The following is a 17,856-nucleotide window of genomic DNA, read 5'->3' on the forward strand; positions in this document are numbered from 1 at the left end:
TTTATTGCAGCATAAACTTTCGAAGGCTCTCTTTCACCTAATCCACGAAGTGAGCTGCTATAGTCTCTTCGCGCACCTGAAGTGAGTTTAGGCCACCAAAACTGCTACTGCAATAAATGTCACGGCTTTGAGTAATCACGAGATTCCTTAAGGGTTGTATTAAAACACTTTATTTGTCAGTAGATAGACTTGCAGATTTTCAAGTTCCAGTTTCTTGGAAGTTAAATGGAGGAAGTGGGGAGGCGAGGAACACGGCACTTGCCAAAAGAAGATACCTTTGCGAATGCATGATTTCGGTTCCTCAACTGTCCTTCCAGATAGTAAGCGCTACTGAATGAAAATGAAGGGTTGGAACAGTTGGAAACAATGTTTCAGAGATGGTATGCGGTGTGGCACGCTATGCTTCTTAGTTTGATAGAAGAGTTGTAACAAATATGCATATCCCCTTTATTAAACTTCCGAAACCTTAGCAACGGTGTGATAGCCACCCTACCCGCATAACTTCACCACGGGAATTCAGCTGAATTGGAATCCCAGGGCGATACAGCCCCACAACTTGATCTCTGAGCATGGACACTTTCCACCCACCCACCCCGAAGAATTGCCCTACTAACGCCCACTGCCATAAAAATGTTTCTGTGTGGAGGACGGAAGTATTTTCTCCAAGGACCTGCCAGGTTCCTGAAAACACGCCGAAGTCAGGGCGGAACTGGAGGGTTGCATGTCCGGGTTATAATCAAGGTGCCCGGGGAAGCGGGTACAGAAAAGGCGAGCGAGCGGGAGGATGGAGAGCATGGCCGGGGCTGAGTGATCGGTCCTTAGCTCTGCACTGGTAAGGCGCTTCGTTCTGCCTCGAGAACGGAAAAGGCCGCAGTCGAGGTGCTTCCGGGGAGGGAGGGGAGGACCAGGAAAAGGAGAAAGCAGCAGGAGCAGCCGGATAGTCGGCAATGTGCATTCGCTGTTTTCACCGCCTTGTTGAAAAGACCGCTGTGCTATTCATTGTTGCCAGTCGGATGGTAATCCAGCCTAGTTCCCTGCTGAATTGTTGCTTGTCAGTTAAAAGCACAGCGCTGTTGTAGGAAGTAAGTCTGGAAAAAAAATATTCCTCCCCCTCCATGAACGGGGGGGGGGGGGTGTTTTCTCCTGCAGAGGTCTTGGTGTTTTTTAAAATAAAAATATGAAATAATGCAATTATGTTATGGCAGGAAGAACAGACAACCCCGAAAAATGTAAACTGTTAGTTTGGGGCCTTTACTGTCATTATTTGTGCAGCTACCAAGTCTTGCTCTTGTGCCTTTTTCCTGTAACTGTCCCTTAAAGACCGTTGAGGTAGTAGCAAATGCATAAGTAGCAAAAAAGCTAAGTTCCGTTTCTTACTCATATTCTACTGCTTGGCCCGGTTCTTGCAGTGTAAATAGCTATATATTTCTATAATACCTTTTCCTTTGCACAAAGCGTGATGATTTTTATTACATTCCTTGCATCAGTTTTTATTGTACTAGCAGACTCACATATGGACTAACTCTGTAAACAAATCAGAACCTGTAATCTCAATAGACCAAGCCAAACTCAGTGCTGCCTTTGATTATATGTCTCTTAGGCTGTTGTGTAATACTTTGGGCTGCCCATGAATTCAGCAGAAGTCAGCTAACTTTCTCGCTTAATTTTAGTTTCTGCCGACTGCTGAGTGCAAGTACTGTAACTACTAAAAGTAACTCTAGCAGCCAGCAACTTCTAGAAGAACCTGAGGTTGAAACCTAACTTGGCCTTTGTCCTCATGTGAAATGGTCAAGGGGTAGTAGGTTGGGGCTAATAAAAATATGGAGTGAGTCATGGAGCAAACCAAATTATGTCAGGCCCCATAGTTAGGGGTGAGTAGAATGTGGAATGAGTCTTGGAGCAAACCAAGTTATGTCAGGCTTTTTGAGGACTGTGAGAGCTTGTAGGATGCATTTGATTCCCAACCCTACCACAACGTACACACACTGATTTAAACACCAGTTTTGGCCTGGGAAAGCAAAATTAGACAACTGCAGTGTGCATGTCTTTTTACACACCAGGGCTTAAAGTAGAAGGGTCAAGGGTATAAGTTGATCAGGGAAACAGTCTAGACCAGGGGTAGGGAACCTGCGGCTCTCCAGATGTTCAGGAACTATAATTCCCATCAGCCCCTACCAGCATGGCCAATTGGCCATGCTGACAGAGGCTGATGGGAATTGTAGTTCTTGAACATCTGGAGAGCCGCAGGTTCCCTACCCCTGGTCTAGACAGTCAGAGTTAATATTGCTGTTGCCAGTGCTTTATTATCCCCAGATTCCCCTGTAAGGCTAAACAAGGGCATCCGGTGAGACTGGTGGGCAGTAGATTCAAGACAAAGGCAATATTTCTTTACATGACAGATTTATCAGTGGCTAAAGGGAACTTCCACTCAGAGGATGTCAGCCCCTGAATCACAATGCCAGGAGATAACATCAGGGAAGGCCTTTGCCTTTGTGCCTTGTTGTTGGCCCTTCAGAGGAACTGGTTGGCCCCTATGGGATTTTGCATTTGCAGTGAAGAAATATCGACTACACTGCTATAGCACAAACTGTTGTTAAAAGTCCTAGTTTAAAAAAAAAGAAAAACCAAAACTATCTAGCATGGGCATCAGTACTGTGAGGAAATCCACAGGCATATTGTTTAGTTCCTGCCCAGGATGTGTTAAGAACATTGCAACAAAAAGGATTGACACTGGTCGGGTTTCTGATGAATCAGTGATACTAACAGTCAAAACTAGTGCTCACTCAAATTTCACTGCTGAAAGAAATAGTTATTTCTCTTTCAGCCAGGAGGTTTAGTCCCTTCTGTCCACGCATAATTTTTCTATCTTTAGTTCTAAACCACTGTTTTTCAACCTATAGGTCAGGATCTTCAGGTGGATTGAAGTAGCCACTTGCTAGGTTACAAGTTCGTGTAGAGCCACTGTGTTTTATTGCTGCTTTTGGGAAGGACTTATTGCTAATGCAGAAGTTTATACTCTAGGGCACCACAACTGCTGCCTCCCTTTACATGGAAGTTTAGAAGAGCAGTAGGACAGTGAAGCAAGAATGCTCAGCAGTGGAGAGGATTCCTCCATGGCTGTAACCCTTTGCTTGCTTCTCCTTTCAGTACACCTCTTGGTGCTCAGTTTGTCTTTGCTGACCTGTCTAGTCATGTGACTATCACATGCTAACAGAGATTCTTTTACATATGTTACTCCAATCTAAGCCCACTGATATGAATGGGCTTAGACTGGAGTAACTCTTTTTAGGATTGCACTGCAAGTGTGTTTGATATGCTGCCTGTGGTTAAAGATGGGTCCTGGTTAAAGAAAAGTTGAAGACCTAGGACAGGGGTAGGGAACCAGATGTTCAGGAACTACAATTCCCATCAGCCCCTACCAGCATGGCCAATTGGCCATGCTGACAGAGGCTGATGGGAATTGTAGTTCCTGAACATCTGGAGAGCCGCAGGTTCCCTACCCCTGACCTAGGATCTATGTACAAGGTCCAATAGACCTTTTCCATTTTACATTAATGATGCAAAATTTTATGTAGGGAAAAAAGTCAATGCCATTTCTTCTTTTCACAGAAAATTTTCCACTCCCCATTGGTAAATATAGTGTTTGTTTATCCAGTGTTTTTAGGCCTATTATACTACAGATTAGAACTTTTTTTTTTGCAAATCAGTCAGGTTAGGTGTGCTAAATTTGTGATATGAAGTATGGATAAGCTGCAGAACTTGATATTGATCGAGGCTTGTAGATGGTGTAATTGCTTTCCTGTGTTAACATTACTTAAATTGTGTTGACATTTTAAAATGCTTATTTAAATTTGAATTTAAAAAATTAATTCACATTTTTCTAGAAAACCTGTATTGTTGATTAATCTTAAGGCACAGGATCTTAATATGGTGGTTATTAATTAAAAGTATTGCATGTATATGTTTTCCATTGCCAGTATATGACTATGAAAGAATTCTAAATTATGCCTGGCCCCCAACTGATCACAAAGCAAAATAGCTATGTGTTTTGTATATCTGTCCTGATCTTACATTTGTTTGCATCTTAAGAAACAAACCTTTCAAAAATTGTGTAAGCATCAGTTTGGTGATGGTAAACTTTGTTAAATTCCTTTTAGTCTAAAGAATGTTGCATCTTGATTATTCTGAATGCTCCTCTTTTTTCCTTTGTTTAGGTGGGTTGTAGAGGAAGTTTTTTCCTTCAGTGTCTCACAAAAAGAGCTTTTCTACCTAATGATTCTCAGAAATGACGTAATCCCATCTCTTCTGCACGTGGTATTTGGACATGTAACCAAGGCTATAGAGATGAAAACATATGACAAATGGAAACCTGTACCTGAAAGGAACTGTTCAAAATAGAAGAGCGCTTTGCTGCAAAATGGGGATGCTTTGTTCAGTTATAAAGTTTGAAAATCTGCATGAACTGAAGAGGCTGTGCCACTGGGGCCCTATCATAGCTCTCAGTGTAATAGCAATATGTTCTGCCATGGCTATAATCGATGCTGTTCTATGGTACTGGCCTTTGGACACAACAGGAGGAAGTATCAATTTCATCATGCTTATCAATTGGACTGTTATGATTCTTTACAACTACTTCAATGCCATGTTTGTTGGCCCTGGATATGTTCCTAGGGGATGGACACCAGTAAGCAAATATAAAATGGGTTTTTAAAAATAAATTAATTTTAATGACCTTCACTAACCTAGCAGATACTAGCCTAGAGTGGAATTTGTGAGCCTACTGTAGTTGATTGATGTGTTGAATCAGGTCGAGATGGGAGCCATCTGGTGGGTGGTCAGATTTGTATGCCAGAGTGATTTTGGAATCTTATCCATACCGTCAATAACAATTTTTTGTAGGTAGCCTGGGTGCAGCAAGAAGTTCTGCCTCATCGTATTGTATGATGTTATGTTTTTTCAGTTTTCCAGGAAAAATATTAAAAATCTGACTATTTAGGAAAATGGAGACTAAGGCAGCAATATTATGCATATCTACTTGGAAGTACGTCTCTTTGAACAAAATGGGGCTTCAAGTTTAATCATATACATGTTTACCTGGAGGTAAAGCTGCTTCCACACAGCTGTTGAGATTCACAGTAGCAGTGGAGTGTCTAGATGACAATTTTTCTTGTACTTTCTTTGTATTGGCCCCTCTGCATTTGCCATTTCTCCATGTTCTGTTGGATGGAGCTTTTTAAAAGATCAGCAATTGCTAGATAACTACAGTGTAAATGATATGTTAAGAAGTCTAAGGTTGAGAGACTTTTTAAAAATATTAACACTGGGAATTAAGGGGTGCTAGTCAAACATAGCAACCAATCATTATAAAGTTATTGCTCTGCGTCTAAAAAAAAGGATCTGTGACCCATGAAAGCTCATGCCCTGCCAGAAATGTTGTTAGGCTTTAAGGGGCTACTGAAATCTTGCTCTTTTCTACTGCTGTGTACTGATCTAGCAATTGCTAATAAAAAAGAAAGCCTCCTGGTGATGCAGGGGAGAAATAGTGCCATTGTGGGTGACCTTGCATACCTTTCCGCCCATACGCGTGCAAAGTGGTTTTAACTGAAATTTTGAAGATTTTGACAAGGTTATATCAAAGCAAGAAAAACCCAGAAACGGATGATTGGGGAAGGACATCATGTGGATGCTTCTTTCACCTACCTACCTACCCCCCCCCCCCAAAAAAAAAAAAAAACTCCACTCCACTTTGGTTGCTTAACTGGAATTAAATCTCTGTGTGGAGGTAACCAAGGTGTTACATGGATGGGTAGGCAGTTATAAATAGAAACAAATAACCACAGTTTGGGCTGAATTGTATTTCATGCAGATAGCGTGAATCTGTGTGCAAGGTTTATTTTTTAACAGAAAACAATTGCCAGATGAGTGAAGGGTGAGGCCTCTTCCTTATAATTGTTCTCTCTAATTAGAAAGAATGTACCAACGGATACCTAGATAGAACAAAGCTGTGAAAGGTTGAGATGCAGTCTGCAGGCTTCATGCTCCTCACCTGCTTTCTCTTCTATATTTTAAGGAAAATTCTCAGGACTGCATGTATCTTCAGTACTGTAAAGTATGTCAGTCTTACAAGGCTCCACGCTCACATCACTGCCGAAAGTGTAACAGGTATCATTACTGACTGATCTCTCTCTTCGTTCTCCCTCAGTCTATTTGTATATTACAATATTAATTGTTCATTAACACTGTAAACACCTACTTAAGTAAACAGCTGCTTGGAAGCATTTTGATGTTTTATGTACCTTTTAGAACTTACAAATACATACTCATTCCAGACTCCCACATTATGTTTATACCCACCTTAAATATTCATTTAAGGTACACTGGTGTGAATTCTTTCCTAGGTGTGTGATGAAGATGGACCATCACTGTCCTTGGATCAACAACTGTTGTGGCTTTCAGAATCATGCCTCCTTTACTCTCTTTCTTCTGCTGGCCCCCCTAGGATGTATCCACGCTGCTTTCATTTTTGTTATGACTATGTACACTCAGCTTTATAACAGGGTAAGAAAATGCTCTTGGATACATTAAACATCAACAAGTTAACACAACTCTAGGAAGGAAAGTGATCCATATCTTCCAAATGTGATGATTATATGACAGATGACATCTGTGTGATTAGATTGCAGTTTACTGGTGTGGGTGTTATACATCTGGTATCTTTTTGGAGAAATGTGACATTTGCTTTGTCCCCTTTTTTTCCTTCCTGCACTTAAGTAGCCTCTCAGGGGTAGAGTGTCTACTTTGCATGGAGAAGGGCCCGGGTTCAATCCTCATCACCTCTAAGAAGGATTGGGCGGCAGGCATGGAGAAAGTCTCAACCTGAGGTCTTGGAGAGCTGCTGCCAGTCTGGACAAACTGAGTTTGATAGACCAATTGGCATGAAAACATACATAAAGGCAGCTTTATGTATGCTCTGACCTGAAGTCAGGCATTTCTTCTTGCCTGCAGAGACTCTCACAAACATTGCCTAAAATTTTACAGAAATGAATTCATAAAACCATAAACAGAAAGAAAAAATAAACACATCCATGTGAAGGAGGCATAGAATTTATAATTAGGTCAATGAATTTTTGCAGAGTAGCTTGCTTTACAAGGACAGTTCTCTCTTAGCATGGAAGAGCTCCAGAACCTACCAAATGCCTAGATTGCCAGTTAGGGTCCGATGTAGTGTGAACTATCCACTTGCACTTGGGCTGTGACTAAAACAGAGAACGCATATTTTTAATCAATCAGAGATCTCTTTCGGGCAAAATGTAACTTCTGCAAATCTCAGCTTGTTTTAGCATGTGTTGTAATAAGATCTTATAATAACATCTGAAGATGTGCCAAGGTACAGTTACGCTAACACAATTTTTTGTTGATTGATTTGCTTTTTGTAGATAGTAGTTCTGAATTTCTGTACTTGTGTTTCCTTTCCCAAGATATCCTTTGGCTGGAGTTCTGTAAGGATTGATATGAGTGTAGCCAGAAGAGACCCCCACCCAATTATCCCTTTTGGATTGTCCGCGTTTGCTGCATCTTTATTTGCCTTAGGACTGGCTTTGGGGACAACTATAGCTGTTGGTATGCTGTTTGCAATCCAGGTGAGTGTAATTTTTAAAAAATAAAATGGATTACATCTCAACTGCAAGGGTACTATGATATGAGTAACTCTTTATGATTCATTGCACTGTCAATCGCTGGTTGTTCTGGAAGTTTTTTTTTTCCTAGCAGCAAGCAGTTCAGCCAAAGTGATTTAAATGGCTGGACAAGGTTTCAACAAGCCCTGTTGGCTGGCTTTTGTTTTAAAGACATATTTAATTAATACCAGTTCTGACTGTGATACGTTTTGTGTTTACTGACTATGGCTGGGGGTTTCATACAGTGGTAATGGAGCTGTACTGCATAAATTACAATATTTTATCCTGTCATTGAAATCCTCTGTGCCCCCTGGGATTGTGACATACACACATACACCAGTCAGTGAATACCTAGAAACATAATGGGGTTGAAGGGAGGGGCTGCAGTGCGATGTGGGGATTTAGTGAACATTAAGTTTTTTTTCTTCCACAAGTGGAAATTCCTGCAGCATGTCAAAAGTGAGATTGGAACCCAAGTCAGTTAAGTTTTTAAGTCGCCTATGAGTACTAATCTTTCTCTTGCTCATAGATGAAAGTTATTTTAAGGAACAAAACTTCAATTGAATCATGGATTGAAGAAAAAGTAAGTTTATGTTCTAATGTATCTTGTTTTATTTATTAATTGTTGTGTTTCAGAGGCCACCCTTCCCCATGCAGGCTCGGGGCAGCATATAACATTGTTCATAACAACGTAAACAATAAAATCCTCTGTATCTTGGCATCATAGACTGCACTGCGGGATAACAGTTAAAACTATTATACCCCTTAAAACCACTATTCACATCAATATCAGGAACACATGGAGGGAATAAAATGAGGAAGAAAGAAAAAGGAGAAGGGGAGACCAATAGAGGGAATACCATTGCTGTCCTCAACCATAAGTCTGTTGGAACAGCTGTGTCTTAAAGGGTCCTGCAAACTTGCACTAAGTTTTACAGGTCTTGCTGGACAAAGCATTCCTCCAGACTGGGGCCAGAACTGGAAGGGCTCATGCCCTGGTCAAGGACAGCTTTGGGTCAGGGACCTCTAGCAAGTTGTTGTTAGATGAACATAATGCTCTTTGAGGAATGTATTGGAAGAGGCAGTCCCACAGATACAAAGTCCCCAGATTGTTTATGGCTTGAAGGTTAGTATGAAAGCTAATTTGGTACTCCACCTGAAAATAGGTCAGTTGGCTGAGCAGTGGTTGGATTTGTGTCCATATTGGGATCCCCAGAAGGGCTCATACCATTTCATTCTGTACCAGGTAGAGTTTCCAAAGAAGACTTAATAGCATTCCTATGTAGAACAAATTGCAGGGGTCTAGTCTGGAGGTGACCATTGTATGGATCACTGTGGCTATTGGGTGGGGATAGATAGGGTGTCAGTAGTTTTGTCTGGCACAGATGGTAGAACGCCAGATGAGCTATATTTGTTACCTCATCCACCACAAATAATGAGGCACCCAGGATACTCCCAAATGCTTGACAGTGGGCATAAATGTTAATTGCACCCTGTCAAAGATCAGAAATTGGACATCCCATTCCATTTTGCAGTATTGCACAAGGGAGGGAAGGGAATCTGCCAGCCTTACATTTCATCATGTTCATGACTATCACAAACAAAATCTGAATGTAACTTTTGGCCCAGGAGATAGCATCCTTACTTGTGTTTTCTTCTGCATGGAAAACACACCTTAAATTAGTCTGTTAACTATTCACTGTATATTCAAAAACATCAAAATCCATGGCTTTCGTAACACTTAATGGGAAATACAATTTGTGTTAATTTCTTGTCAGAAAGCAACTGCCTAGCATGACTTCTAAATATTTCATCTCCTTAATCTTCATCTTTAAAGTTGTCATATTTCATTGTTGCCTCCGATATTTCCCTCTGTGAATCAAAGTCAGTTTTTGCCCTCAAAATAGAGCATTTTGAGGTATTTTTTAGAGTAAGTAAAGGAAGTGTGTCCATTAGGTCCCTTACCAAAAAGGTCTTCAGTGTTTAATAAAGAAATAAATCTTCAATCGTGCAAGGAATCACATGACCTTGTGTTGCTGAGCCATTGATTAATGTGAATGAAACACTCTTGTAAGTAAAAGAGCTGTGGGCTTTAAATGGTTGATAAATAATGTGTGTGTTTGTTGTATAATGTGTTGATGTCTACTGTGACTGAATCACTAGAGGTCAGTATAATATAAAGGACAAAAGGCTTATTGAAAGAGGCAGTGGAATGGAAACTTTGGGATGTACAACTATAGCGAACATTTTGAGATATACAAGGACTGTTCATGTCAGTAAACAAAGATACTGTGATGCTGGAATATAACCACTGACGTAGAAGTTTCCTGCCATTTCTTCTTTTTTTAAAAAAAATACTCCTCTTATGTGTTTTATTCTTTACTTTGGCCTTGAGGGTCATGAGAAATCAGATCTCTCAATCCACAAGGCCTGTTTTGGTTTCCTTTCTACTAAAGGGAAACAGGTCTAGACAGATAACCGAAACATGCATTTAATACTTCTAGATTTAATTTCGGTTTGAAAACATGTAATTCAGAAGCTTGTAATGTTTCAGACTGTAATGTTTTAAGTTACAGGTTAGTCCAAAAAATCAGCTCATATTCTTCACAGCTAGAAAATTCTATTGATATGATTATGTTACATACCTCACAAACACACAGCATGCTCCTATCTTCAGGAACACTACTGCTGTGCTTTTTCTCTTTCGGAATTCTTCTCAGAATATTTAATCATGTTTGCCCTCCTATGCCAGCTAGAGCTTCTTCTCTTTATTCCATAGCCTAGCCTGTCTTTTATTTTAGAATTCTGAAAAATGAACTGAGAATTTTTACACAACTCAATGAGCTTCTTCCTTCCTAAATACGTTTATGTATTTACTTCATTTGTAGCCCATCTTTCTCCCCATGGGAACCCAGTGTGGCTTACATCATTCTCCTCTCTTCCATTTAATTTTCACATCAGCCCTGTGAGGTAAGGCAGGATGATAGAGTGGGACTGGCCCAAGGTCACCCAATGAGCTTCAGTGGCGCAAGTAGGGATTCGAACCGTGGTCTCCCAGATACCAGTCTGGCACTCTTAACCACTACACCACACTGTCATCTTCCTTGAATGGATTGATATCTACAACTGCATTTCCTGCCAATCATATAATTTGAACACTAATTATAACTAGCATTAGAATTCTGTTGTTACTGTGTAGAATTTATTGTACTTATGTACCTCTCCAACAGGCCAAAGACCGTATCCAATATTACCAAACAAGAGAGACTTTTGTTTTTCCTTATGACTTGGGAAGTAAATTGGATAACTTCAAGCAGGTATTCACTTGGTCTGGAATCCCAGAAGGAGATGGCTTGGAATGGCCTGTGCTGGAAGGTGCTCATCAGTATAGTCTGACGGTAACTACCACACCCATCCACTCATCCACACTGAAATGAGTGCATATCTTTAAAGATGGAAATTGTTGTCAGGTGAAATGCTTTGTAATCTTTCAATGCATATTTCTTGCAGATAGAGCAACTGAAACAAAAAGCTGACAAACGAGTGAGAAGCGTAAGTATACCTGGAATGCTTGCTCTTCAGCAAGTTCTGAAATGGACAGAGACTGACCAAACAATCCTGTACAGTTAACCCTTGAAGTCAATGGCCTTAGGGCTTTAAAGGGATTTTAAAATCCTCACAAATGCAGCAGGCTGAGGAACACGTGGCGTGGGGAGAACCGCACTGTTCTGTAAGCCTGAACAGAATCAGACCCTAGTGGCATTTTACCATCACTTTAAAATACGGATTGTGTGTTCACGGCAGCCTCTATAGGCATACTTTTCTAAATCTTTACACACAACTTCCAGATGGCTTTTATAATATCAGAGACATGAAGGACTGCAGAATTTTCATGTAGTTAACCTTTTTTACTCAGTTATATTTTTTGAATCGGGAAGATCACAAAAAATGTACTATGTGTTTTTTTTTCTGCTGTATTTGGTTTTGTTCCTGGCATCTGACTGCACATTTTAACTGTGATATTTCAATATTGGCAGGTGCGATACCGAGCAATAGAAGACTACAGTGGTGCCTGCTGCCCTTTCACAAAAGGCTTGAGGACCTTCTTCACCACTCCATGCACTGAAGAACCTAGAATTGCACTCAGCAAAGGGGATCTGATTTTAGCTACTAGAGGCTTGAAGTTTGTATTCTGGTGTCTCAATTTGAAGTTGGTTGAGAAGTATTTCTGAAACAAGTATTGGGCCTAATTAATGTATTCCTTCTCTTTCAGACACTGGATGTATGGAGATAAAATTACTGATTTAACAACTGATGGTAAATTTTGTTTTTTAAAGAATTATGCTGCTAAAGCTATATCCTGTGATGGGCTGGGTTTTTTTGAATGCTTACATTTTTTAAGTTCAACAATTACCTTCAAGTTCTTTAATTTTTCATAAATCAAGCGCTGTCTGATACTTTATTTATTTATTTCAACTTATATCTTGCTGTTCCACCACAAAGCTAGGCTCAGAGTTGCTTACAACAATTAATAAAATAAATACAATAAGAACAGTTTAAAAAAATATGATAAAATACAATTTAAAACTCTAGCCAGTCCCACATTATAAAGAGAGATGGAATATAAACCATCACTGCTCTCAACCGTAAGCCATCCAGAACAACTCCACCTTACAAGCCCTTCAGAATTGGGAGAGAGACCAGCCTGCTGTCCACAGGCATAGTTTTCCACCAAGCAGAGGTCACTGATGAGACAGCCCCTTGCCCTGGTTGAGGCTAGACCAGGGGTAGGGAACCTGCGGCTCTCCAATTGGCCATGCTGGTAGGGGCTGATGGGAATTGTAGTTCCTGAACATCTGGAGAGCCTCAGGTTCCCTACCCCGGGCTAGACAGACTGACTTTGGAACTGACTTTTAAAAGAAATGCTGAAAGCCTTTCATGTCTTCAGTACCCAACATTTACTATTATTTTTAAAAGTATGCTTGTACACTGACAAGTATAATCTAAACTACAAAGTTATCTTGTATGATTCTTATATCTTATAGCTTCTCATTCAAATAACTGAGAACAAATGATGTTCCCACAGAACATACTTGGAGGATTTAAGGTGGTCATTTTTTAGGGGTACAACATGTTACAATTTCTGTACATGTGTGGCTCTTAAATTGTGATAACTTCCAAGCTTGTCAGAATTTCCTAATTCCTGGGAAAAATTAAAGCTTATGCAAAAAATATTTGGTTTTGTTCCTGGCAACTCCAGTTAAAAAACCTCATGCAGCAAGGCTGGGCCTGAAACCTTTGAGAGACTCTTCCAGCCAGTTTGAGATAGTTTTAGATCACCAAGGTATCATTTCATAGGCCCAACTGCTAGTTCTCAGTACTGTGTGGAATAGAAAAGATCTGTTTGCAGTGGGAAGCATTTTATTTGTATTACAATGCACTAATAAGGTTCCTTTAAATCTCTGAGAAAGATAGCTATTTTTTAAATGAATCACTCAAATAGTAAAGAATGAAATTCATGTTAATCATGAGAGCAGCAAAACTTTGAATTTTATGCCTTATACACTCTGAAGTGTAGGGTGGGTTGTAAAACATTTCAAATCACCATATATTTTCCAGTATAGGTTTGCCCTGACCTGCATGACCCAGGTAAGCCTATTCTCATGGGATGTCAGAAGCTAAGCAGGATCAGTCCTGGTTAGTATGTGGATGAGAGACCTCCAAGGAGTACAGGGTTGCTGTGCAGAAGCAGGAGTGACTCAACCTCTGTTCATCTCTTTGTTTTGAAAACCCTATGGAATCACCATAAGTAGGCTACAACTAGGGCATTCAGATACACTTAAGCAAAAAACAGACCCTTTTCAGAAACCCTGCAGAGATTGGGCTTGCACTGCCACACTAGCTATGGGTTCTCCTGGGCTTCTGTGGATCAGTCAAAACTTTTATTGCTTATACAGTGGAACCTCGGTTTTCATCAGTTTCGGTTTTCATTGGTTTTTTCAGTGACAAATTTGTCTTGGTTTTCATTGATTTGCCTCGGTTTTCATCGATTTGCAGTAAAGTGCAGGGGGTTGTGGAGAAAAATCACCCAGACAAAGCTATTGCAGGCTATGTCTGCAACTTGTTTAATTACAATGTGTTGCCCCATTTTAGACAAATCTTAAAGAGGCATCTTTCCCCATTTCAGACAAATCTTAAAGAGGCGTCAGAAACAGACCTCTTTGGACAGCTTTCTGGTGCAACAATGGTCCATTGGCTCTGAAGCTGGTCCTAGTGTTATTGTTTGTTACTGTTTTCAGCATTAAACACTATGTTTATTCATCAAAAATGTGTTTTTGGTATGTTTTTTGGAGTGCCTAGAACGGATTAGTTGGATTTACATTGATTCCTATGGAAAAGTTTGCCTCAGTTTTCATCGATTTCGGTTTTCATCGATTCTTTTTGGACGGATTACCAACGAAAACTGAGGTTCCACTGTATTAAAATATAAAAGCCTTCATAAAATATGAACATCTGTTAAATAAAAATAGAAGCAAAATAGAAGCAAATAAAAACAGTACAAAATCAAATAATATATAAAATATAAATAATGATATAAATATGTGTTAAAATGAATTCTTACCCACCAGCTGCTAACTTCTACCCATGTCATTAACATATTGTTGGAGTTAATTTGGCCCAGATTTTCTTAGCAGCCAAGGAAAACAGCACCACATTACAAGTAATTGAGGGATTAATATCTGATAACAAATAGACATGGCCATTGGTTCTGCTGGGTTTGCAAAAGTGCCCCCACATACCTGGAATTTCCACTACCGGGGTTCTGTGGTTTGCTTTTGGTTCTGTTTGGCTCAGCACATTTCTTTGTAGTTCTGCTGGAATTGCTGGGTTGTATCCTGCAAAGGTTCTGTACGGTTTGTTGTTCTGGTTCTTGCATGGGAAGTGTGATTTGATTTGACTAGTGATTGTTGCTTGCAGGCATGTTTTTTTCATCCATAGGAAACAATGAAGGATGGCTGGGGGCACCCTGTTCAGAGGTCCCTGTTCAGGGGTCCATAAAGTTGGACTCCTTGGTCCAATCTGTTTGAAATTTGGGGATTATTTAAACGACAGGCACCCACAGCTCTGCTGCAGTTTTAGTGCCTATACACCCCCAGCCGCACAAAAAGTTTTCCCATAGGGAAAAATGGATCCCAAAAATGCTAATTCCCCCAAACTCCTGAATGAATACAATATCAGTATTGGGAAATGAGAATATCAGAATTTCAATATTTTGGGGGTCCAATATCAAATAAAATAAAACCTTTTTTGTTTGCATACCCCTATCTACAACTTGATAGCACTTTCTGTCATCAATGTCGGAATAAGGAATGGTCATATAGTATCTACAACTGTGCTGCAAAAAAAGGAAAACACTGTCTAACAAGGAAAAATTCAGAAACTGTTCTGGAAGAACATATAATTGAAATTGTCTGAAATTGGAGTAAGAAACACTTAAACCATGTGCTGACCACAAGAGTTGTAACTTGTTGATTAATCACACGCTGACACTGTATTCATGCTGGGCTCTTTCTTGAACATTAAATGGTATGTTTGCAAACTGGCTGTTTGTACTGGCATTATGGGCTAGAGCAGGGGTAGGGAACCTGCGGCTCTCCAGATGTTCAGGAACTACAATTCCCATCAGCCCCTGCCAGCATGGCCAATTGGCCATGCTGACAGAGGCTGATGGGAATTGTAGTTCCTGAACATCTGGAGAGCCGCAGGTTCCCTACCCCTGGGCTAGAGATACTTTGATGTAGGTATCCATCTGTGAACAAGAAAGGCTTACTTCACAGCCATCTGTTCATGGTTGGTTTGTTGGGGGGGGGGGGATGTGGGGGTGATCTCTAAAATGCACTGCTGGCACTAATTTGCTTTTATTTTTCTCTCTCTTAAGATGGAAAGAGAATCAGAGGCTGGTTCCCAAGAAGGTGTGTAGAGAAATGCCTGAATGATTCTGAAACTGATCAACAGTCGAATGGAGAGAAGAAAACAAGATAGCGCTTCCTTGGCTTTGTACTAGTAAATGTATTTTTTTTCCTTTTGGACCACTATCCTTTTACTTGAACTGTTCTGCATATTATAAGCGTATGCATTGAACCAAGAGTGTGTTTGTGTATTCACAAGAATGGATGTCCCAGTGCCATAACCATAAATGTTTTTGCCATTTTTTAAATGGAGGAAGCCATTCCATAGGATGCCTTTTGCTACTAAAATTTCATACTTCAAATCATCATTTGATCCATTTTTATTGTATTTCATACCAGTGGTAACATTTCTTGATTTTGAAGTCCCGTTCATTAAAAGGCATATCTGTATAATCTATTATGCTTGTTATTTACTGTTATGTTCCTCAAGTTACACTTTCACACCCACCTTAAAGTAGGAAAGTTTGGATCAGTGCAGATGCAAGTAAAAGATTTAATACCTGGAATAATTTTTTATTTTTAGAATCAAGTGATTTTTTTTATTTGCAAATAAACACCAATATGTATTCTGCACATAGCCTGTGATGTGTGTTTATAGAAGAGTTTCCTGCAGAATGAATACAGTGAGGTTTTATGATAAGAGAAGCTGTTAATATGAATACCTGGTCATTTTTTGCCAAGTTGCCTTGACCTAAAAATTTATTTTCTTCCTTTCATTTGCTAAAATGAACAAGGTCATTCATTTTCTGCCTGTCCAAAATGTTTCTTTCAACTATTTCCTCTACAGTAAGAGTAAATAGGTAGATTAATAACCCAGGTTACTTATACCATACAATGAAGAAGAAATAAGTATGAGTAGGATGCCTGTAGAAACACAAATGCAGACAGTTACGTTCATTTACCCATCTAACACCACTATCCAAAGCAGAACGTTGGGTTTGTATCACTGCCTGTTCAGCGACTGCTATGTTCCCTCCTGGAATGACCTTTACCTTTGCTTCAGGCTCTTAAAAATACGTAACAGTAAAGTGTCCTTAATATGATTTAAAGCTGGAAACTGCTCTGAGAGGGTGCTTTCTGATAACATGTCCCCACTCACTCAGTGTCCAGTGGCCTAGCCTTGATCCATGGAAGAAAAGACTGCATCTAGAAGAGGAACTTATGGATTTGTTTTCTGCATTAGCAGAATTTGGTTCTACTGTTGCAAGTACTGGATTTTCATTCCCAGCCAATGTTGCTATGTTTAAAAAAGACTGATTCAGTGATGATTTGGTCAAAAGAAGTCATTACTGATCATGTGTGTTGAAATATATCTTATTCTATATCCCGTACTTGTGGAAATGCAAGATAGGGTACAGTTAATTTGACTTAGGAAAAGGTTGCTTGCAATGATTTGTGTTTCTGCTTATAAAGTTTTTATGGCTGTGTTGAAGGGTTTGAAATATGATCTTTTGGTTAGCAACCCTTACAAAGGAAAAGCAGGTGTTTAATACAAATACAGTTGGTGGAAGTTCAGCATTCCACTAGCTGAATTCCAAAGTTATTTTCCACTTCAGAGGCAATATTCAGATGGTAGGGAAATCCTGCTATCCCCCGCCCCCTTTAAAGCTTTCATCAGTATCTGGTAGCCCTCTGATATAGTGCTAGACGTGATGGAATGTTGTCTACTCAGATTTGTTCAGCGAATAGTTTCCTCATGGCTGTTTTATCTCCATGGGGAGGGGAGAAAAAGAAAGAAGGTTTGGCACAGGTGCTTCCTGTTGATAACCTCTGGTTAAAGGTTTAGAAATTAGGAATTTATCACAATGACAAGGTTGTAGAAGAACTTATATCTGATCCCAGTCTAGGCTTAGACTGCTGAAGTCGTACGTTCTAGTGTTGATATTTGAGATTGCTGTTTTAACTTAATTGAGATTTTGTAAGAGTCATTTCTCTTGTTTAAGCCAAGACACAGCCTACAGCTAGATTACAGTGAAAGACAAACCATTGACCTGGCAGTACACAGACTGTCCTTTGTGCCTGTGTGTATCCCAACTACTACAAAAACAGGCTGTTAAGGTTTATGCTGAGCTACACTGTTTCTGTCTGACATCTTTCATTTCCACTTATAGCACAAGGAGGCTATTCTCCAGTATCACCTTTTTCTATCAAGGAGAAGTGACAAACACATAAAACTTTACTCAATACCCGTGGAGATGGGGAAGAGGATT

The 17,856-nt window shown here is 39.8% G+C and overlaps 1 protein-coding gene across 1 annotated transcript; it reads left to right on the forward strand.

Moving 5' to 3' along the window:
* The first annotated feature begins 708 nt into the window (after positions 1 to 708).
* ZDHHC6 (zinc finger DHHC-type palmitoyltransferase 6) lies at positions 709 to 16,219 on the forward strand. The gene is made up of 11 exons (XM_048506229.1): positions 709 to 832; positions 4,215 to 4,684; positions 6,071 to 6,162; positions 6,399 to 6,558; positions 7,479 to 7,640; positions 8,206 to 8,259; positions 10,907 to 11,074; positions 11,187 to 11,228; positions 11,714 to 11,859; positions 11,950 to 11,993; positions 15,616 to 16,219. The coding sequence occupies exons 2-11, from the start codon at positions 4,355 to 4,357 to the stop codon at positions 15,717 to 15,719; spliced, it is 1,302 nt and encodes a 433-aa protein (XP_048362186.1). The 5' UTR covers positions 709 to 832; positions 4,215 to 4,354; the 3' UTR covers positions 15,720 to 16,219.
* Positions 16,220 to 17,856: the final 1,637 nt, after the last annotated feature.

Source organism: Sphaerodactylus townsendi, linkage group LG08 (genome assembly GCF_021028975.2).
Source record: "Sphaerodactylus townsendi isolate TG3544 linkage group LG08, MPM_Stown_v2.3, whole genome shotgun sequence".
Lineage (NCBI taxonomy): Eukaryota > Metazoa > Chordata > Lepidosauria > Squamata > Sphaerodactylidae > Sphaerodactylus > Sphaerodactylus townsendi.

What these genes read in the sequence shown, in the direction of transcription:
- ZDHHC6 (XM_048506229.1), top strand. Translation starts at nt 4,355, where the DNA reads ATGACAAATGGAAACCTGTACCTGAAAGGAACTGTTCAAAATAGAAGA. An exon ending in ACACTCAGCTTTATAACAGG is followed by an intron (nt 6,559 to 7,478) that starts GTAAGAAAATGC and finishes TCCTTTCCCAAG; the next exon opens with ATATCCTTTGGCTGGAGTTC. An exon ending in CTGACAAACGAGTGAGAAGC is followed by an intron (nt 11,229 to 11,713) that starts GTAAGTATACCT and finishes CAATATTGGCAG; the next exon opens with GTGCGATACCGAGCAATAGA.